Source organism: Hyperoodon ampullatus, assembly GCF_949752795.1.
Source record: "Hyperoodon ampullatus genome assembly, chromosome: 5".
Lineage (NCBI taxonomy): Eukaryota > Metazoa > Chordata > Mammalia > Artiodactyla > Ziphiidae > Hyperoodon > Hyperoodon ampullatus.
In genome coordinates, this window is record NC_136918.1 from 59,834,344 (window position 1) to 59,856,899 (window position 22,556).

The following is a 22,556-nucleotide window of genomic DNA, read 5'->3' on the forward strand; positions in this document are numbered from 1 at the left end:
TCTTGGAAGGACGTCACCGCGCCACGCTCCACCTCTCCCTTCTTCCTCCACGGCTACGTCACATCCGGCTCCGGGCGTTCCGTGGCAACACCGTAGGCACTAGGATCTCGGAGGGCCGATGCCGGCCTGTGGGGAATAGTCTGGCGTACACAGACACCGCTACCTAGCATGCCAGGAGCTAGGGAGAAACAGGGAGTCTTGGATACGAGATCTAAGGGCTCGCTCACAGCGCCACGCCTGTCTTCCTCATTCTGAGCATTCTGGTTGGACGACAGTCGGCATCTCGCGCTCGGCCCGCGTTCTGGGCCGAGGCGGAACCGCGCTGCACCGCGGGCCTCTTTCCAGGAGCCAAATAGCGCATTGCATGCTGGGGCTTGTAGTTAGTTGCTCGTCTTCTCCCATCATCCTCCCCTTCTTTGAGGCCCCACGAGTAGGAACAGCTGCTTTGTGTACTCGGGCTCTGGGCCATGGGAATTTTTGAACTGAAACTGATCACCCCTTTTTAGTTTACGTACCCGAAAGCTCTTGGGAACCCACGAGTCTTGTTTGCATCAGCCAACTGGAGCCCAGTTTGCAGGATACCCTTATGTGGTGATTGAAGTCTGAGCTGCATGAAAGCGGAGCAAAGCAGTAGGGTACACTGGGCATGCGCATGGGGAAAGGTGGGCTTTGTACCGGAAAGGGTTCTTCTGCGTCTGGACTAGAAAAATTTTAATACAATTATTTACATCGTATTCAGATTTTGTACAGTGAGGGAAAGGGGTGCCAGTTATCTGCGTAAGATAAAAAGACGCAGAAACGGTAAGATAAGTCGTGCTGGTATGTTAGGGTGAATTCTTTCGTACTACCCGCGGACAATATAATCTAAGAAAACCAAAGCGTCAACATTTTATTTTTATTTTTTTGCGGTACGCGGGCCTCTCACCACCGTGGGCTCTCCCGTTGCGGAGCACAGGCTCCGGACGCGGAGGCCCAGCGGCCCTAGCTCACGGGCTTAGCCGCTCCGCGACATGGGGGATCCTCCCGAAGCGGGGCACGAACCCACGTCCCTACTATCGGCCGGCGGACTCGCAATCACTGCGCCACCAAGGAAGCCCAATAATTTTTCTTGTTTAAAGTTGTAACACAGGGAGCTCAGCTCGGTGCTCTGTGATGACCTAGATGGGTGGGATTGCGGGGTGGGGTGGGAGGGAGGTCCAAAGGAGGGGGGGAATATATGTATCTATCCTGATTCATGTAGCAGATTCACTTCGTTGTACTGCAGAAACTAACAAAACATTGTAAAGCAACTATACTCCACCTAAAAACAAAAAAAGTTGTGTCAGGACCACAGGAAATTTACTCGTGATTTTATATTAAAGGACAGTCTCAACTTGAATTTATTCTTTTCTTCTCTCTTGAGATTTTTTACAACTAGATTCTGTTTGCTCTCTTTGTAAATTCTTTCTTCCTGGTAAGAATAATGTTTGTGAAAAAACCCACAACCGTTAGGTTTATAAGAAAAAAAAATGAGGCTGGTTTCTTTCTTGATTTCATCTTTATGAATATAATTTTTTTCTGATTCCACTTTATTTTTGTCAGAATCCTTTTCAGTAATTTATTAATTCAGAAATATTTCTCTCTACTAGGTGTCAAACAGATACTAAGAATATGGAAAAAGCATAAAACATGGTCTCTGGCGTTTAGAGAAATCATCAATCTCAGGGGGAAAACTAATGGAAAACCAAATGACTTGTAATACAAAGAGTGCTGGGGGCAACAGGGCTTACTTTTTACGCGGTGTTTGATTACTCTTACTAGGCTGTACATTATATTATTTTTTCAGTATCAGGTTGTGAGTTTTAAAAGCTTTTTTTAAAGTCTGAAGCACTTCTTCCATGTGCAAGCCGTTAATAAAAAAACATTTGGTGAACAAGTAAAATAACATCCAAGTTGAAAGTTCAAATTCCCAAGGTACTGCAAATTACTATCAGGATTATGTTTTTTAGAAAGCCAACATAACCCAATCCAAAAATGGGCAGAAGACCTAAACAGACATTTCTCCAAAGAAGATATACAGATTTCCAAGAAACACATGAAAGGATGCTCAACATCACTAATCATTAGAGAAATGCAAATCAAAGCTACAATGAGGTATCACCTCACACCAGTTAGAATGATTATCATCAGAAAATCTACAAACAACAAATGCTGGAGAGGGTGTGGAGAAAAGGGAACCCTCTTTCACTGTTGGTGGGAATGTGAATTGATACAGCCACTATAGAGAACAATATGGAGGTTCCTTAAAAACTGAAAATAGAGCTACCATATGACCGAGCAATCCCACTACTGGGCATATACCCTGAGAAAACCATAATTCAAAAAGAGTCATGTACCACCATGTTCATTGCAGCACTACTTAGCCAGGACATGGAAGCAACCTAAGTGTCCACTGACAGATGAATGGATAAAGAAGATGTGGCACATATATACAATGGAATATTATTCAGCCATAAAAAGAAACAAAATTGAGTTATTTGCAGTGAGGTGGATGGACCTAGAGTCTGTCATACAGAGTGAAGTAAGTCAGAAAGAGAAAAATACCATATGCTAACACATATATATGGCAACTAAAAAAAAAAAAATGGTTCTGATGAACCTAGGGGCAGCACAGGAATAAATACGCAGACATAGAGAATGGACTTGAGGACACGGGGAGGGGGAAGGGTAAGCTGGGACGAATTGAGAGAGTAGCACTGATATATACACACTCCCAAATGTAAAGTAGATAGCAAGTGGGAAGCAGCTGCATAGCACAGGGAGATCAGCTCAGTGTTTTGTGACCACCTAGAAGGGTGGGATAGGAAGGGTGGGAGGGAGACGCAAGAGGGAGGGGATATAGGGATGTACGTATGCATATAGTTGATTCACTTTATTATACAGCAGAAACTAACACAACATTGTAAAGCACTTATAGTCCAATAAAGATGTTAAAAAAATAAAATGAAAATCAAGCATACGGAGTGTCACAAGACCCTGTTAAGTAAGTGGACGTAAACAGGGGAAAAAGGAGTAAATAAGTGGACGTAAACAAGGGAAAAAGGAGTAAATAAGTGGACGTGAACAAGGGAAAAAGGAGTAAGCTGTTTCCGCCCGGTTTCGAACCGGGGACCTTTCGCGTGTTAGGCGAACGTGATAACCACTACACTACGGAAACCCGCTTAGGGGTGGTATCTGAGAAAGTCCTTGATATCGCTGTCGTAACGTGCAATTCACAAGCGCTTAAAGGTAGGGTTAGCGTAACTTTTAACAGAAAGAACAATGAAACCCCCCCCCCCCCAAATGAAAAATAACCGTATGTCCAGTTGGACAGTACTACCATTTCAAAAGTTGGAATTTGCATACACTTTTTTCAAAGCCCCTAGTTAGCAACCGGGCACCCGTTGGTTGCACTTTTTTGGGGTTTACTCTCTTCTACGGGAAAGAAGTGTTATATTAGTTTCTTTTCTTCGCGTTACTCTGTTGAGAGTCCCGGATGAGTTTCGGGGCTTTGGCGGGCTAGGAAGTGCTGGCCGCATGCGAATCCCGGAGTCCCGGCTCCCGCAGCGGGGTGCAGCTCCGCGCAGCACCAAACTCCCTAGCTGTTACTTAGCTAGCGAGAAAGCGATCCTTCCAGCCTCTGGTGGAGGGACGTGTCGTTAGCTTTTGAATTTCCTCCTCTGCTCTGTACTTGTTTTAGACGGCACTTGTTTTAAAATCTTCTACAGGGTGTGCAAAATTGAAGAGGTTAAAAAAGAAAATCAGACATCAAGATGCACTTTTTGGGCACGCAACATGCATAAATTTTTCTAAGCCTGAGCTTCATATGACCTAAGGAATATCGTTTTTCCTGCAAAGAGGCAGACACATCCTTATGCCTAAAAATCAAGAATTTTTAGGGAATGAGAATGAGCTTCCATATTACACCGGGGGCGGGGGCGTGGGGTGGGTAACTTGATGGGATTGCTTAAAAAATTTTAAAGTGAGATTATACTTTTTTGGTTTTGAGTACATTTTGCTTAGAAAACACGGGGAAAGAAACACAACAAAGAACTGCCCAGAATATATAGAAATAATAATAAAAGTATTTAAAACCCACTTTAAGTCCTAGCACTTTTTCCCTTTCTCTTTTTACAAGTTGACGAAATTCTCTTTTTAGAAGTTCAGAAGCATGAACCGTGCCTCCCCTGCTACGACACTTTACCCTGTCAAATCTCTCCACCTTTTTCCAGTTTCGAGGGCGCATTTCAGAGCTTCCCGCAGGTCCTTGGACAGACATCTATTAACCAGAATGTAATGACGCTGAGAAATAAAACTGTTTTTATGGCTTATCGAGGTATTAGAGAAAGCCTCTTGTGAAGGGTTAGATTTGTATCTAGCTTTTTGGGAAGAAAGTCAGGTTTTCCTGATATTGGTATTCCCGGATTCCAAGGGGGTGAGGAGTGGTTCAACCCGGGTGAGACGCAATCGTGGGTGGCACTTTAGAGTGCACCTTGCATCCATTGAGTCCCCGGCCTGGGACTCCCCCCCGCCTACCCACCAGCCCCCGGCTCCCACCAGCCCGGCTCAGGCCCCGCGGGGCCGTGCCGGGGTCTCTATGACGCGGCGTTCCAGGTCGTCGGACCGGCACATCGCTTTCCGCGCTTCCCGCGCAGCCCGCAGCCAGGGCAGCCCGAGCGGCCGGGCGACAGGAGGCGGCGGCGGCGTGAGCTACTACCAGCTACCGGTGGTGATCGACAACAGCTCAAGAGTGATCAAGGCGGGCCGGGCTGGGTCCCGGGAGCCCCAATTTGTCTACCGGAACTTTATAGGCCGCGCCAAAGGCCAGACCTGGAGGGCAGAGGGCACGCAGGAAGTGTGCGTGGGAGACCAAGCGCAGCAGCGGAGAAGCTCACTTTCCATCAGGTACCGCCTTCTCCCGGCGGGCAGGACCCGCGTGGAGGCAAAGTAGGGGGAGCCCAGAGGAGGGGCCCAACACTGAGAGAAAGGATAAGAAGTGAGGAACAGGAAAGTCTCTGCCAGCTATCATTATTGCAAACGCTCGAGCCGCAAATCTCTGAGGGTACCACATACCTAAAGAGTGAACATTACTTGCTCGCTGTATCTATTCAAATGTATTCAAACGTACAAACACAGTTATCGTTCATAAAATATAAGTTCATTTAGGAATGTTAATTCAAGGTACCTTTGTCTTCTGGGCTATTTGTTTTCAACTAACTGATACTAAAACTGTGAAGATTTCCTTATTATTATTATTTTTTTAAGTCAAAAAGGGTATTCCAAAGAGGTAGGGAAGATGGAAAGCAACAAAAATTGCAGAGGAAGGTAGCTGGGCTATCTTTTGCTGGCAGTTACCATCTCTGAGAGGCTCTGGAGGGTACTGCCCATAAAGGGCTACTGGTAATAAATATGGGGATTAACCCATGTTTGAAGAGAGCAGACACTGGAAAAATTTAAAGCTGCCATTTATCTTATTGCTTTTCCTACAGCTACCCAGTGGAGCGTGGTCTCATTACTTGCTGGGGGGACATGGAGATCATGTGGAAGCATATCTATGACGATAACCTGAAGCTAAAGCCCTGTGATGGCCCAGTCTTGATTACAGAGTCAGCACTGAACCCACTGGCCAACCGGCAACGGGTCACTGAAGTGTTTTTTGAGCATCTGGAGGTTCCTGCCTTCTATATGTCCATCCAGGGGGTGCTAGCTCTCTTTGCTGCTGGCTTCACAACTGGCTTTGTGCTGAATTCAGGTGCTGGGGCTACCCAGTGTGTACCCATCTTTGAGGGTTACTGTCTGCGTCATAGTGTCCAGCAGCTAGATCTGGCAGGTCTTGACCTTACCAACTACCTCACGATGCTGTTGAAGGAGCACGGCATCATGCTGCTTAGTGCTTCAGACAGAAAGATTGTCACAGACATTAAGGAAACCTATTGTTATGTGGCAATGAACTTTGAAGAGGAAAAGGCCAAGAAAGCTGATTGTATAGAGAAGGTTTACCAACTGCCTGATGGGAAGACACTCAAACTCCATGACCAGCTCTTTCATTGTCCAGAGGCCCTCTTCTCTCCAAGTCTCATGCATCTTGAGACCCCTGGCATTGATAAGATGTGCTTCAGCAGCATAATGAAATGTGATACAGATCTGAGGAATTCCTTTTTCTCCAATATTATCCTTGCTGGGGGATCAACCTCTTTCCCTGGTTTAGATAAGCGCCTAGTTAAAGATATAGCAAAGGTGGTGCCTGCCAACACCCCTGTGCGGGTTATTGCTCCCCCAGAAAGGAAAGTATCAGTGTGGATGGGAGGCTCTGTTCTTGCATCCCTCTCTGCCTTCCAGGACATGTGGATCACCACTGCAGAATTTAAAGAAGTCGGACCCAACAAAGTACACCAAAGATGCTTCTGAATACAGATAAAATGGTTAGAAGAAAATGTTTTGAGTACATGTGACAGAAAACTTTGGATATTATATGTTTCTGGGAGAAAAAATATTTCAGTTATTGGAAGGTCCATGTCTCTGTTGCGTTTCTATAATGGGGGAAAATAATGATGAAGCAGTCAAATAACATATTTATTGAGTAGAACCAAACTAAATGCTAGAGGAGACATTACTCTTTTATTTATTTGGCTGTGCCGGGTCTTAGTTGTAGCAGGTGGGCTCCTTAGTTGCAGCATGCGTCTGGGATCTAGCTCCCTGACCAGGGATTGAAGCTGGGCCACCTAACATGGGAGTGTGGAATCTTAACGACTGCACCCCCAGAGAAGTCCTGAGAAGATGTTATTCTTTACCTTGGAGATCTTACACTTCCTTTGGAGGGAGAGAGCAATTTGTGGTACAACATGATATGTGCCAAATGAGTGATACAGATTGAAGGTTGTTGAAGTTTATGGAAGGAAGGTTGCTATAAGGGGAGATTTCATAGCAGAGGTATGCCATCATGAATGGGGTGGCATTAGGATGGGTGTGGGAGCATAATAAAAGAGGGCAGATATTCAGAAGAGCATAGTGGAAATGAGCAACAAGCTAGATATGAGAATGAACAAAGCATATTCAAGGCATGTTTAATACACTGGTTTTGTTAAAATGAAGAGCTCATATTGAGCAGACAAAGAGCAATGACTAGGAAGGTAAATTAAGGCCAGAGACTGGAAGGCTTTGTTTTAAATGTCCTATAGGCAAAAAGGAACCATTAAAGATTTGAAAACAGGAGACATAAGGAAATTAAGATGAATGTGGTAGTAGCTTGGAGGATAAATTGGACTGGGAAAGGCCCTGGAGATTCAGTGATCAATTAGAAAGTTGTTAGTGTAGATATAAAGTAGTCAAGTCTTATACTCAAGATGATAAGCAATAGGAATTAAAAAGAAGAAATTATGAAAAACTGACAAATCTTGGTGCCTAATTAGTTATGAAGGGGAAAGAAGGGTCTGAAATGATGAAGGTAGCTGAGAGAATGTTGGCAGTGTTGACATAACTCAAAGTATGTAGTATCTGCTCTATGCAAAGCAGTGTGCTAAGTGCAGTAAGTGCTAAATCAGGAGTCAGATTGTGTCCTTAAGAAGCCAGCAGTCCAGTGTGAGAGGTGAAATTCATACTTTAATTGCAATAATATAAGGTGGAAACTGATTTAGTGTTCTAAGAGAAGTATAAAATGGGACTTATAGGAGGCAAAACAACTTGAAGGCTCAGGGAAGGCTTTTGGGGGCTGGGCTTGAAGCTGAAATTTAAACCTAATACAGTGCCCGTCCTTCTGAATTTAGAGGCAGTATATGTGGGTTCAGGTCCAGGTCCTGCCACCTACCAGCTGCATGATTTAAACAAATTGTTTAAATATTTTGAAGATCAATTTCCTCATTGATAAGTGGGGTTGCTAATCTTAATCTCTATCTGTCTCACAGGGTCCTTATGAAATACAAATGAGATAATGTCTCTATGGGAACTTTCACAATGTTATTTTTTGCTTATAGAATTAGACAATTTATAGGTCCAGCTCATGCTACTTCCTCCATAGTTAAAATCAATCATTTGTATCCTTCCGCACATTATATTACTTGTACTTTTATTGACCACTTAATTTATGCAGCCTTATCTTTTGGTTTGCTTGTCTTTCTGCCTTACTAGATATGTTCTTAGAGGACAGGGATTGTGGGCTTTCTCTTTTCATCTCTGTCCCCTTCCCTGATGACTTCTGTGGTGCACTCCCAGTAGATATGCAGATATATAGAATTGACCAGAAGCACACTGATGGCAGAGGGAACATTAGGGCAAAGCCTCCAAGGTGTAAAAATCATGGGCATGTACAAGCAGCAGGAAGTAATTCAGTTTGGCCTGAAGCATTTGTGAAGAGGTGCATTTCATTCTTTGACATGTGTTTATCGTTTTAGTGATTGTAAGCAAAACTATTAGATTGGATAAGGTGTAGAAAATGATTATCTGAGAGCAGTTTGAATAGTCGATGCTGTACTCACTAGAGTCACAAGCACTGTAGAGAGAATTGTTGCAGGAAGGGGGACCCCTTCCAGGGCCCGAGAGTGGGCTCTTGTCTAACACTCGGAAATGAATAGTCCGAGGAGACACACATGCTGACAAGGCAAGAGGATTTATTGGGAAGGGGCGGCGGGGCAGAGAGCAGCAGGGTAAGGGAACACAGGAGAACTGCTCTGCCACGTGGCTCGCAGTCTCGGGTTTTATGGTAATTGGGTTGATTTCTGGGTTGTCTCTGGCCAATCACTCTGACTCAGGATCCTTCCTGGTGGCACACGCATCACTCAGCCAAGATGGATTCTAGCGAGAAGGATTCTGGGAGGTTGGTACAACACTTGGACTGGAGTCTCCTCTCTCCTTTTGATCTTTCCCAAATTCTTCCGGTTGGTGGTAGCTTGTTAGTTCCGCATTCCTTACCAGGACCTCCTGCTTAAGATAGCTCTTGCAAGTGGTTACTATGGTACCTGGCCAGGGCAGGCGGTTTCAGTCAGTGGTTCCCTTAACAGAATGATCCCAACCCCCTCACTTTAGAATTCTTAAAGTGCTTTTTTCCTAAAAGAAATTTCGTCTAACCTGTTTAGATACATTTATCTAATTTAAACTTCAACATCCCAGAGAGATGGGCAAGACAAATAGTATTCCCATTTACAAATTAAGAAGTTGAGATGTAAAGAGGTTAAGAGATGTAAATTTAAAGTGATCTCCAAAGTAGCTTGCTAGATTAGGCAGGGGCACGGTCCTTAACTGTGGTTTCTTAGGCAGTTAACCCAACAACTAGCCTGGAATATTCTGTACAGACTCTAGCCTCTTCATTGGGGTCATAGATGATTCTTTTCAGGTTATCTAGGGAAAGGAAATAAAATGTGAAATTTCCGTTTAGTTATATTTTCCCCTATCTTAAACCATATCAAACCAATCCCCTTAACATTTTACTTTTCTTTCAGATCGCGGTGCGAATAGCGACAACTCCATGAAGCTCACCCAACTGAAGAGTTCAACTTTTAAGATTAGCCAGTTACATGAAAAACAGCATGTACCGGCCAATATAAAAACCTGCTACAATTTACGGTGCATTATTCTTTTTTAACACAATCACGACACAATATTAAAGCAAAGTCAATGACTGAAAAGCCTTTATTTCCTAATAAAAGGGAGATTCAGTCCTCAATGTTGAGATCGAGAAGGGAGTAGTTATACGTAATAAAACAACCTCTGCTCAAGAAGGGAACAGGTCAGGATCGCGGAGGCAGCCCAATAAGCCAAGCCAAGATTCTGTTCGGGAATCTATTTTGGTAAAGTTCTCTAACAAACGTGATGATCCGAACTGAGAATCACTGTTTTGGCCCTACAATTTTTGTGTGAACTCCATTTCTTTAAGATAGTAACGTGCACCTCGCCTGGTCTGTAAGAGATGGAAAACAGCGCTAAGAAGCATTCAAGTTAGTTTTCAAATTACAAGTTAATACGTCTGAAGAAAAGATCCAAATCTTCCCGTAAGGAATGTGTGGGTGGGGCGGCGATTGTCCTCATGGCGGGAAACAGAACTTTTGAAAAAAAAATTTTTTGCGAGACCGGCTCTCGCGAGAGCCGCGGCGTGCGGGCCCCAGCCAATCCGCGCAGGCGGCGGCCGCTCTCTTTATAAGGAGACGTTGGAGGAGGCGCTGTGGGCTGCGGAGGGTGGGCCCGGGAGTGGTGGCTGCCATTTTTTGTCTAACCCTAACCGAAACAGGCGTAGGCGCTGCGCTTTTGCTCCCCGCGCGCTGTTTTTCTCGCTGACTTTCAGCGGGCGGAAAAGCCTCGGCCTACCGCCATCCACCAACCAGACTGAAGCAAAAAAAAAAAAAAAAAAAAAAAAAAAATGTCAGCCGCTGGCTCGCTCACCTCTCCCGGGAACCTGCGTGGCGCCCGCCCAGGCCCCGCGCCCCGCCTGAGGCCGCGGTCGGCCCGGGGCTTCTCCGGAGGCGCCCACTGCCGCCGCGAAGAGTTGGGCTCTGTCAGCCGCGGGTCGCTTGGGGGGCCGAGGCGAGGCTCTTACCGCAGGGAAAGGAACGGAGCCTGTCCCCGCGCGCGGTGCCCTTCCCTGAGCTGTGGGACGTGCACCCGGGACTCGGCTCAGACACTTGCAGCCGGAGGAGCTGCGGGGGTGGGGCGCGGGCAGTCTGCTTTCTCTCTGGAAGGAGGGACTCCGTTGGTGCGCGTCCGTCTTCCCTCGTCGTCAGTGGTGGGCCTGTGGGCCTCCAGACTTGCAGATTGGACCACAGTGCGTGCAAATCAACTGTCAGAAGGACACGTGGAGGCATTTCCAAAATTGGTCCCAATGAATGGGCAGTGAGCCGAATAGCCAGCTAGCCGTTCCTGTGTAGTGCTTTTTTGTCCTCCCCCTCCTCTGGTTTTGTTGCTTTTTATCATAGTATCACAACGCAGTTCCTGCTCTGCGGATTTTGTCGAGGTTTTTGCCTCTTCCAAAGTAGATCCCGATCAGTCCCGACAATCGGGTATGGAAGAGCAGTGATTTTTTTGTGAGATTATTAAACACTTAATATTTGTTAGCTGGAAGATCTAGTCTGTTCTTAAAACAGTGGAAATTCTGTTCCTTAATGGTCGTTGCTTTTCATCTTTGTCTCCGTCTTTGGATGCAAAGTATTAAGTGGTGACGGAAAAGTGTACGAAGAAGTATATATCCTCCCCCCCCCCCCCCAAGAACTGGGTCAGGTTTCTTTGCCAAGGTGTGTGTGGGGCGGGGGGGAAGAAAAAGGCCCATCAGGAAACAATCAACAGGTCATTCTGCCCATTCGTCTCCGAAACCTAACTTCCAGGTTTATGTGGGAATTGAAGTCAGTGCCTTCACTTCCTTGAGACAGCTATTCTGGCGGCAATTGCTGGGAGAGAGAGTACCCAGCAGCCTGAATTGTAAAGGCAAATTATCAGTGTGATATCCAGCCTGGAGCTGGATCCGACAATGGAAAAGAAAAATCAGGACCATGTCAGTATCTACATGAACATGTCTAGCATTTCATCCTGTTGCCTAAAGTAGGTCCCTCAGTGTCGTCTAATACAATTCTTAGCCTTCAGTTAAGAAATGTGAGAAACCTGGACTGCGCTGTTTCTGGTAATGTTCTCTAAGAAGGAAAAAGTTTTCCCGTCAGCATGGTTTTGTGGAAAGAACATGGGGTAAGTTAGTGAATGACGTTCTCGTTCTGATTTTGCCAAAGATTTTTCTTGGTTTTTCAGGTAACTCAGCTAGCTTCACTAAGCTTCCATTTACTCAGAAAGTGACCTTTTAAGATCGCTTTTGAAGACTGCCAGGGTTCCTTGAACTAGAAATAAATAGATGTCTTTTGTTCCTGCTCCATCTAGTGGTACTTTTGCTTCTCCACATGTACAAAATCTGTGATGGAGTCTGCCCTGAGGCAAGGATGGCCACCGACTGGGGAGAAGGCTCTTTTTTTTTTTTCTTTCTTTTTTTCTTTCGGCCTCCTGAGGCCTGCAGGGTTTCCCAAACACATGCCCCCTGCGGTGGAAGCCCAGAGTCTTAACCACTGGACTGCCAGGGAAGTCCCTCTCTCTCTCATTTTAAAAAAAGAAAGTAGTGATTTAATAAATACAATTTAAAAGACCACAGCCGTTTTCTAGTTCTTATACTTGAAATCCTCTCCTTGACAAATGTCTTATAAACATTCCAAAGGAAAATTCTCAGTATTATGAACATTTGATATACTTTTTTCTGTTTTGGCAGAATGATTCTCTTCCTTAAATTATATAATTTTGGAGCAAGAAGGGGCCATAGAGTTCAACCAATGAGATAATTTACATGACAACATTTTGGAGATAATAATTATGGCAAATGTGACTTCTTATTGCTAAAAGATTTAAGTCCCTCCACCAGATGAAGAAACTCCCTTGGCTAAGTTAATTTTTTGCAGAGTTGGGACCAGCAATTAGCCACCTGAACTTTAAAGTCCAGTGTTCTATTTACTGTGTGGCACCTTAATGCTGCATTGGCTTTCCTGGGAAAGATGATTAGTGTTAGCTCCACCACCATTTTCTGGTTTAAAATAAAATAACATCTTTAAGGGTTACTTGCCTGTGAGCTTAGTTTTCATCCCCTGCTCACTTCTCTCCACAACCTTCTTTGATAGGATTTTGTGCTGGAAAGTCCATTGTGTGTCTCACTAGTTTACAAGTACAGTTTATTCTTGTTATTTGTGGTAGTATGTTCTATAAAGTCACCTTAACACTGAATTAGTGAATACAAAGCCATTTCTCCTAGGGGAAATACAAGATTAGGTTCCTGAGAGCCTCTAGTCACATCATTTTCATCAACTGATCAATGAATAATCTTGTTTTATGTATGTTTCTATTTAAAGACACCTTATTTAATATATATTATTGATTCATTAACATTGAACTCATATTCAACAACACTATATATAGCTCTTGCCTGTATATGAGTTTATCTACACATATATTTTCTGTAGGCATATCACAGCCTTCTTTCACTTAGGAACACCAAACAGCACTTCAGCACTATACTTGGGGTCATTTTAAACAGCAAAATCATCAACAAGCACAAAAATTAAAAAAAAAAAAAAAAAAGTTCCACTAAATAAATCACAAAAAGGGCACTTGTTTACAGTGTTCTTTTTGGAATAAGTAGGCAGCGTGTCACTTTGTTGGACCTCAGTGGGGAAACTTTGTGTCAAGTGACTCAAATTTTTCACTGCTCAGCGTGTGTCCATGAATGACTGTAAAAACGCTGTAGCTATTGATTTTGGGGTTACAAATAAATTTTAGTAGGTGGATTTACAAATATGGAATCTGCGAATATTGAGGATTGCCTATACTTCAAGGTCTATGCAACCCCTGTACCTGAGAGAGACTGCATGTATCCACATGGCCCCTGAAGTACTTGGGGCTTATTTCATGCCTTTAAGATTATTTAAACAGTGATTTGCAAAGGGTTTTAATGGGGGAAGGGGTAAATGAAATTTGAAAATAACTATTTGTCTAATTTATTTATTTTTAGTTACTTATGAATTTCAAATAATAAAGGAGAATGTGAGAATTTAATGCTTGTGAAGGAAATTACAGCTTTAAAAATATTGAGAAACACGGGTTTTGTTTTGTCTTTAGAAAGAGAGGCTTCTTTTCCAAGGTCCTGGGTTGGCTGTAGTTTTTGATTCTGAGGATGATGTGAGTTTTAATTTAGTTTGTCCTGGTTCTGCAGTCAAAAATTCCATATTGGCCTGGCTCAAGACATAAGAGACAAATAGAAGACACCTGCACTCGCGCTCACACAAAGTGCAGAGGAAAAGCAGTTTTAAATTAAACTAAGGTGAGGATGAAATGACAAAAGGTAATTGTCATTCCTTCCCCATTTATTCTTTTAAGGTAATAATGTGTGATGGAAGTAAAAACAGCAAAAATACCCAAGGCTTAGGCCAAGATTTGCAAATTTAAATGTCTGCAGTGCACCAGAAGGAAACAAAAGGAGTGAATCACACCAAGAATTAGACTGTGGAAATGGTGGGGAAATATCCTTTTTAAAGGGGAAGCAGCCTTGTGGGAACGGAGACCTAAAATTGGAAATATTTCAGGGGGAGACAAAAAGTTTAGTTTATGTAAAGACTGATTTTAAAATGTTGATAGTTAATTTAAAATAAAATTACATATTGTGTGTGTGTACAATAAAGAATTTGGATGGCTTTTATTCCTGAGTCTTGAGAAGTAGCTTCCGTATCCTTGGAATTTCCTGATTGGTAGGAGTGCCTTTCTTATTCCTGGTGGGTGCCTCAGACAGCACCTAATAGCTTATGGGATGACCTAGATGGGACTGGTCACACCAACAAGACCAAACATGTCCTTATCAGACCTCCTAGGAGAGGAGTGGGGCTAGAGACTGGCTAATGACTCAACCAATCACGCTGATGTCATGAAGTCCCAGTCAAAACTCTGGACACTTTGAAGCTTGGGTGAGAAAGCTTCACATTGGGGGCCCTCCCAGACCTCACCCTCTACATCTCTCTCTTTGGCTGGTTTGGATTTGAATCCTTTTTCTATAATAAAACTGTAATCGTAAGTATAGCACTTTTCTGAGTTCTGCGAATCATTCTAGTGAATTATCTAACCTGAGGGTTAGCCAGCTGAATTGTAGCCAGCTGGTTAGAAGTGAGGATGGCTTGGGGAACCCCAGACTTTAAGCTGGTGTCTGAAGTAAGGGCAGTCTTGTGGAGAACTGTGCCCTTAACCAGTGAAGTTTGGCCTAACTTGGGAGTTGGTGTCAGAAGTCATTGCAATGGGCCACTCAAAAAACCTTTTGAGGAAAACTCTGGCCCATCATAGCTACTAATCTGTGGCCTTTGGCCTACACAAATTCAACGATACCAGAAGTCAGGAATGATTTTCCCAGAAGTATGGGAGTTTGGGCCATCCCACCAGTTAAAGGCCTATGCAAGATAATTGTATGTGAAAGGAGGCTATGCTCTTAGCATCTTTTATAGGCCCCTGGGAATATCACTAAAGACAGAAATTTCAAAATAAAACTTTACTAATATTCTGAAAATAGAACTGGAACTCCTCCCGCACATATAGAACTTAGGACACCTACGATATTTGCTCTTATGAATCAACCTGAGGGATAGGCCTGTCCTTCAGTGTCCATTCTGTCAGATCCTGGTGGGGCTGTGAGTCTAACAGGGGAGAGCGAAATCTGACTACAAGTTGGATCTGTTTCTTTTACTTTAACCTTTGCTTCCTGTTGCTTTTGTCCACTAAAAGGATACTGTCTATACACAATGGCCTGCCTCAGGGAACACTGCCCCTCTGCCTGAATGTTAAACAAAAGTGCCTTTGTTCAGGAAAACATCCTGACCCTGTCCACCTGTGGATGGCTGAAGAAAGAAGAAATTCCCTCCTCGAGGCTGGCCATTCCAGGGGACATATGTGAATCTTATGGCCTTCTTGCTTTACTTCCTCCTCCTCTCTGTTCTATAAAAGAAACTGGCATCCAAACCCCAGTAAGATGGTTTTTCAGAGACACTAGTCTGCCATCTTCTTGGTCTGCCAACTCTCCAAATAAAGTCATATTCCTTATCTCAACACCTCATCTCCCGACTCATTGGCCTGTCATGCAGCAAGCAGAGTGAGCTTGGACTTGGTAACATGAGGAGGCTTATACCACCACCTGGTGGAATTGAGGCCATTTCTCCCATACCCTTCCTCCACCTTGGTTTAGATCTCCCTTCTTAGTCATCACAGTGTGCAGTATTGAAACCAAGAAGGACGCTGTGGGGCTCCTGGGTACAAATCCTTTCTGTGTCGCCCATTTCTATTAGGTTGGCCAAAAAGTTCATTCACATATTTCCATAACATCTTTTTTTTTTTTTTTTGGCTGCATTGGGTCTTTGTTGATGTGCATGGGCTTTCTCTAGTTGTGGCGAGTAGGGGCTACTCTTCATTGCGGGCTTCTCATTGTAGTGGGTTCTATTATTGTGGAGCACAGGCTCTAGGCACACAGGCTTCAGTAGTTGCAGCATGTGGGTTCAGTAGTTGTGGCTCGTGGGCTCTAGAGTGCAGGCTCAGTAGTTGCACAGGCTTAGTTGCTCCGTGGCATGTGAGATCTTCCCGGACCAGGGATTGAACCCATGTCCCCTGCATTGGCAGGCAGATTCTTAACCACTGTGCCACCAGGGAAGTCCCTTCCATAACATCTTATGGAAAAACCCCAACACACTTTTTGGCCAACCCAATAGTTTGTAGGAAATAGGCTTCACTCAGCCTCCATGAACTTCCCTGAGCTTCAAAGGGCAGGTTCAAACAGTTGCTAATCAGGGAGGAGAGAGAATGCAGAAACAAGGGAGGAGCAGTCAAGAAGCAATAGTGTAGCCTTGGGGCAGGGTCCCTGTCCCTCCTCAAGGAATATTTATAACAATATCTTTGAGTTCTTCTGCAGAACTAAGGCCCCCACACAGGTGGAGGATGGCAAGTTCAGGCTGAGCACAAGATTCCTGGACCACCACCCTGGGTTACCTCACCACCAGCCAATCAGTAGAAAGTCATACACCCTGCAGCCCTTGCCCCAAATTTTGCCTATCAAAACTCTTCCCCCAAAACCAATGGGGCGTTCAGGTTTTTTGAGCACAAGCCACCAGTTCTCTTTGCTTGGCCCTGCAATAAACCTTTCTCTGCTCCAAACTCTGACGTTTTGGTTTATTTGTCCTCACTCTGCATCATGCACACAAACTTTGTTTGATAACAGTATCTTCAAATTCTCATTTCTTCCTTGAGAGAAAAAGGAAACAGGAAGAAATGGTCAAACGATTTTAACCTGGGTTCTGACCTGGCCAAAAGAATCTAGTATAAGTCACCCAACTTCAGATTCCACATTTATTAAATGGATATACTAAGACTTACCTTTAATGGTTTTATTAAAGAGGAGAGGTAGGTCTTATTCTCATAGTTTGCAAGGAATGATTTTACAGCACTCTGATAGGAGCATTGTGGCTACTCCAGCAGAAAGTGGTTTTGATTTGTGTTGGGTATACAGGTAAAGGATGTGTGGATAAGGGTGGAAGTGCTAATGTCAAGTTTTTTATATAACACTGATTATGAACTTGATGAACATCTGCAATAAGGCATGTTGTTCTAGGGACTTCCCTGGTGATCCAGTGGTTAAAATTCCATGCTTACACTTCAGGGGGCATGGGTTCAATCCCTGATTAAGGAACTGAGATCCAGCATGCTTCACACTGGCCAAAAAAAAAAAAAATAAAGTTGTTCTAGATGATGTTCACTATCCTATATTTTGTCTTGAGAGTTGTAGGTTTTTACTTTGGTGATATTTATGTGTGTACCATGGCTGTCTATGTTAGAAATGTTAAAATGAATAATTATAGATATTTAAAGCAATTCTAGGAAAAGCCATCAGAAAAAAAAAATACAGCAATGAAGAAATAAAAATACTGAATTTTTATGTCAATTTTTGAATGAGGATATTATAGCTAAAATGAAAAGCATTATTTATACATATCATTTGCAGAAAATAGTTGAATTCATCTCACCATTATTTAGGAAGTAAGTAGCTTACTAAAGTGAACCAAGTGACTTATTTTCAACCTTGGGAGAAAAACTCAATTAAAGCTGCAATTGAACTGTAATGGCACCAAGGAGTTCAACTCGACCTCATATGCCAGATGATAATCATCTTTCAAGTGTACAAACAAGGAAGCATAGTTATCAAAGAATGAGAAATACATTTGTTCAAAGACCATTTACTGCTTTAACAAGAGGTGAAAGCTTGCCAGAAATGTATAAACACCTAACAGGGTGCTATTCATAGGCTTAACATGTTCAAAGACTTGGGGGGCAATTAAAAAATATCTTTGAAGTTGTGGGTATTCATCATCATATCTAATAATACTTACTTTCTAGAGCCCCTCTCTAAGGAAGGCAAAGCAATTTATCTGACTTATTTTCATGACATCCTTGTGAGATAAGGCAACTACCATTATCTCCATCTTGTAAATGGAGAAACTAAAACACTGGGAGGTAAAATCACTTGAAGAAGGTCAGTAGCAGGCCCAAGAATTTAAACATACACATTAAAGCTTTGAACTCCCATTTTAGTTTAACTACAGAAAACTAAACAAAGAATTTAAAAAATAAGCATCTCATGCTTTTTCTTTCTCCTTTTCAGTTAAAGAATAATTAATGGTCAATCATTTTGTCCTTGTTTGCCTTGGTAAGGAAAACTGTCTAAAATCAGGCTTTTCACAATAAGTAGACTCTTACTGCACTGGAAGGAATGAACTATTTGCAAAGCTGTGACATTCATTTAACAAACACTTACTAAATGCCTAGTCTGTAACATGTTGCATTGTTGAGACTTCAAAGGTGAAAAACATATTCCCTGTCCTTAAAGGTCTTCCTGGAGAGTAAGATTATATAAGCAGATTCTAAATTGCAGTTCAGTGTTATTTAAATTTAAGTAAATTCTTCATTTTATTACCCCAATTCTTCCTCACTTTTCCCATCTCGGTAAGCGCCGCTGCCATACACTCAATTGCTCAAACCAGTAATCTGGGCATCACCCTTGCCTCATTCTCCCCTCACCTCATCATATCCTCTGGTCTATCTCTAATTCATTCCATTGCCACCACCTTACTCCAGTTCACTATCATCTCCTTCACAGACCTTCTGACTAGTTCTCTGCTTCTTATCTTGTCCTCTACTCACCACCAAGTCATTCTTCACAAAGCAGCCTGAGTGAGCTTATTAAAATACTAACTGAACCGTGTTTCTTCTCTTCCGTAGTTTCACATTGCGCTGGGAATAAAATCCAAAATTCTTATCAAGGTTTTGCATGATCTGGTCCCTCCTTACCTCTCCGACCTCATTTTTTTTTAAAATTAATTAATTAATTAATTTATGGCTGTGTTGGGTCTTCGTTTCTGTGCGAGGGCTTTCTCTAGTTGTGGCAAGCGAGGGCCACTCTTCATCGCGGTGCGCGGGCCTCTCACTATCGCAGCCTCTCTTGTTGCGGAGCACAGGCTCCAGATGCGCAGGCTCAGTAATTGTGGCTCACGGGCCCAGTTGTTCCGCGGCACGTGGGATCTTCCCAGACCAGGGCTCGAACCCGTATCCCCTGCATTGGCAGGCAGATTCTCAACCACTGCGCCACCAAGGAAGCCCTCCAACCTCATTTTAACTCCTCTTCTCCTCTTGCACTGTGCTCCAGCCACCCGGGGCCTCCTCCTCTCGGTTCCCAGGACTTGCCAAGATCTTTCTCACCTTAGCTCCTCTGCTTAAATTGCTCTGCCCTGGCACTTGCAGTTTTTGGCACCTTCTCATCGTCATCTCAATTTAGATACCACTTCCTTGGAAGCGTCTCTGACCCCCTTTTAAAGCAGCTTCCCCTTCCTAGTATGACATTATGTTGGTTACCTTCATACTATGTTCTCCTGATTTGTAATAAATTATTTGCTTATTGTCTGTCTTCCTCACTGGGCTGTAAGGATAGAGGCAGGGACCAAGTCATTTACCTCATTGAAATATCCCTGGTGCCTAGTACATAATAGGTACTGAATAATTATTTGTCAAGTAAATGAATGAGTGCTATTGGGACAGAGGACAGACCACCTAATCGTAACTGCTATTTTACCAGCACAGAGGCAAAGTGCTAAATAGATATCTGCCAAGTAATAATGCTTTCTAATTTTTTTCAGTTATAAAATTAATGTAACAGTACCACAAAAAAACATTGAGAAGTAGAAAACAATCACATTTCAGTAAAACTCAAGTACCATTGGTGTATTTCTATTTCCTTTTTGTATGTATATTTTATATAATTATAGCTGATATGTACATTTAATGTAATTATTTTTCAAATTCTGCTTTTTACCCTTGGTAGTAAATCACAGGCATTACTTTTTGATATTACAGATCCTTCAGAACCATTATTTAATATTGTTACTTAATGTTCCATTGAATGATTGTACAATAATCTAGATAACACTTTGCCTGCTGATGGATATTTAAGTTAATTTCAATTATTTTCCTGCTACTGCGAATAATTATTATGCACAACATTTGCCATATTTTAATTTATTTTTATTTTTGCCCATGTTGCGTGGCTTGCAGTTCCCCCACCAGGGATTGAACCCTGGCCACAGCAGTGAAAGCCCAGAATCCTAACCACTAGGCAACCAGGGAACTCCCTGACATATTTTTAGATTATTCATTTATTTAATTACTAAGAGTGCATGACTAACACAAGGGATGGTATTGGTTTGAAGGAGAATTGTCCAGACTTGTATAGTACATCTGGGTAATCTACCTATTTTGCTTTCTCTTCTAAAATTTCCCAAAATAAAATTTTTTTCTGGATTACCACATACATCTGCTAATCTAGAGCACTAGTTCTGGCCACAGCTTCAGACTTTGGGTAACTGTGTAGATTTAATCACTGATTTCTAGAGTCTAGAATTTTTCTAGAGTCTAGAATTTTTCTAGAGTCTAGAGTTTTCTAGAGTTCTTCTACTAAAATGAAGGACACATTATATCTTTCCTGTCTTATTCCTCATCCTCTTTCCTACCTTGCTTTCACGGCCAGTCAGTTTTAACAAAGCAGAAGGTAAAGATGACAGGGAGAATGAGAGAGAGAGAAAGAGAGAAGAAAAAGGGGAGAGAGAGAGAGAGAATGGCTAAAAACAGAGTGAGTCTATTTCTTGGGCAGCTTTGTGGTTCTGAGTTACAGGGACAAAGCATATCAGTGCAGAGGCTGACATGGACATAATGGTGCCTCTCCTACATCACACCCTCCTCGTGCATTCAGTTGCAGCCAGGCATTGTAGGTGGGATGGATTGACCCTTGCCTATTTCCGGAATGGTTCTAATCCCATCTCCCTTGCCACTGTGATTGTTCTGGGATGGTCCAGGTGAAACAAGTCCAGCACTTCAGTTTACTGGTTGAGTGAAGTAAGGGTCTCTCTCTTCACATGGGAATGAAGAAGTCAGAAACCAATGTTGCTGCTATTAGCAGCTAAGAGGGAAACTATTCTGAGGACAGAGTCAACACATAAAGAAAGGCAGAATCCAGAGAAACAGAGAGAGAGAGGTGGAATCCTTAATGGACTGTACTGAAAATCTTGCTCTACTTCTGGACTTTTCAAATACATGAACTGATAGATCACCTTGATTGTTTAATCCAGTTGGAGTCGAGGTTCTTGTTGCTTCTACTAAAATTACTTTAACGATGCAGAAGGACTGGCATGACTGCCAGTTTTACTGCTACCTTGCCAAGGAATGGTACGGTGGTCCTATCCTAAAAGAGGGGTTAAGATGGCTTCTGTCCTAGAAGGAAATGTTCTCTGTAAGATAGGAGGCCTGCCTCAGAGACCTCTGGGACCTGCTCTTCTTCCACTTTAAACTCCCATGCCCTGGACCCCCAATGGTAAGCGGCATTGCCTTTTTTTTTTTTTTTTTTTTTTTTACGGTGCCAGGTGGCATGTGGGATCTTAGTTCCCAAGAACAAGGGATCGAACCCACACGCCCTGCATTGGAAGTGCGGCGTCTTAACCACTGGGCCATCAGGGAAGTCCCAGCATGGCCCTTTCTAAAGATAGGACTTGCAACTTTCAGATACTATATTTGCAAGTACATTTTATCTTATTAGAGATGCTTTGTAGCTACCAAATACCATGGATGTGGCTTGTGATTATTTATAATATCAAACGGCAGAGGCACAGGGGCTGTAATGTTAAGGCAGAACCAATCTTGACAATAGACCTATGCTATTCAGGATATAGGTCCAAAGGCTAGGAAGCTGAAACCACAGAGTGTGCTTGGGGTGCTTATCTTAAGAGGAGAAAGAATCTTTTCTTCTGTGTGTGTGTGTGTGTGTGTGTGTGTGTGTGTGTGTGTGGTATTGATGTGTAGCTTTTCAATAATGAGATATACAATAATGAAAACTTGAAGTTCTCCTGCCCTTCTCCATCTCCCACTCCCATTCTTTCCTTTCCCCAGAACAGGCTCTCACCTTATTTGCTTGGTTGTTTATTACAGAGAAATTCATATGAATAATGTTATAACTGAGTGAGAATATTCATCTACTTTAATTTTTGTCTTAAAGTTCATGTTTAAAAAGAGTTAATACATGTTATTGGATGACTGTCTAATGTGTTATTCCTGTTACAGAACAAATCTTCCTTTGGTATTCATTGCAACAACCTGACTCTAGCAAAGAATAACACTGCTGATGATAATGCTTCTGAATGGTTGACTTCCATATCGACAGATCTCCCCTTCTCTGTCTGACAGAATGCTGTTCCAGAAAGATTGTTCTTACATGTTCAATAACATAATTTTCTCTGCTAGTGCAAGATATGGAATTAAAACAGAGTTACTGTATATAGAGGGCAAAGGAGAGGACTAGAGAAAAAATTTTTTTTTAACTTAAAAAACAGGGGCTTCGCTGGTGGCGCAGTGGTTGAGAGTCCGCCTGCCGATGCAGGGGACACAGGTTCGTGCCCCGGTCCGGGAAGATCCCACATGCT

General features: G+C 42.9%; 1 protein-coding gene across 1 annotated transcript; it reads left to right on the forward strand.

Annotated features, from left to right (window-relative positions):
• Positions 1-652: 652 nt before the first annotated feature.
• ACTRT3 (actin related protein T3) lies at positions 653-6,426 on the forward strand (the record flags this gene model as incomplete). Its single annotated transcript, XM_079705229.1, has 5 exons — positions 653-662; positions 3,166-3,267; positions 4,157-4,311; positions 4,451-4,965; positions 5,508-6,426. The coding sequence occupies 5 exons, from the start codon at positions 653-655 to the stop codon at positions 6,424-6,426; spliced, it is 1,701 nt and encodes a 566-aa protein (XP_079561355.1).
• Between the last annotated feature and the right edge of the window lie 16,130 nt (positions 6,427-22,556).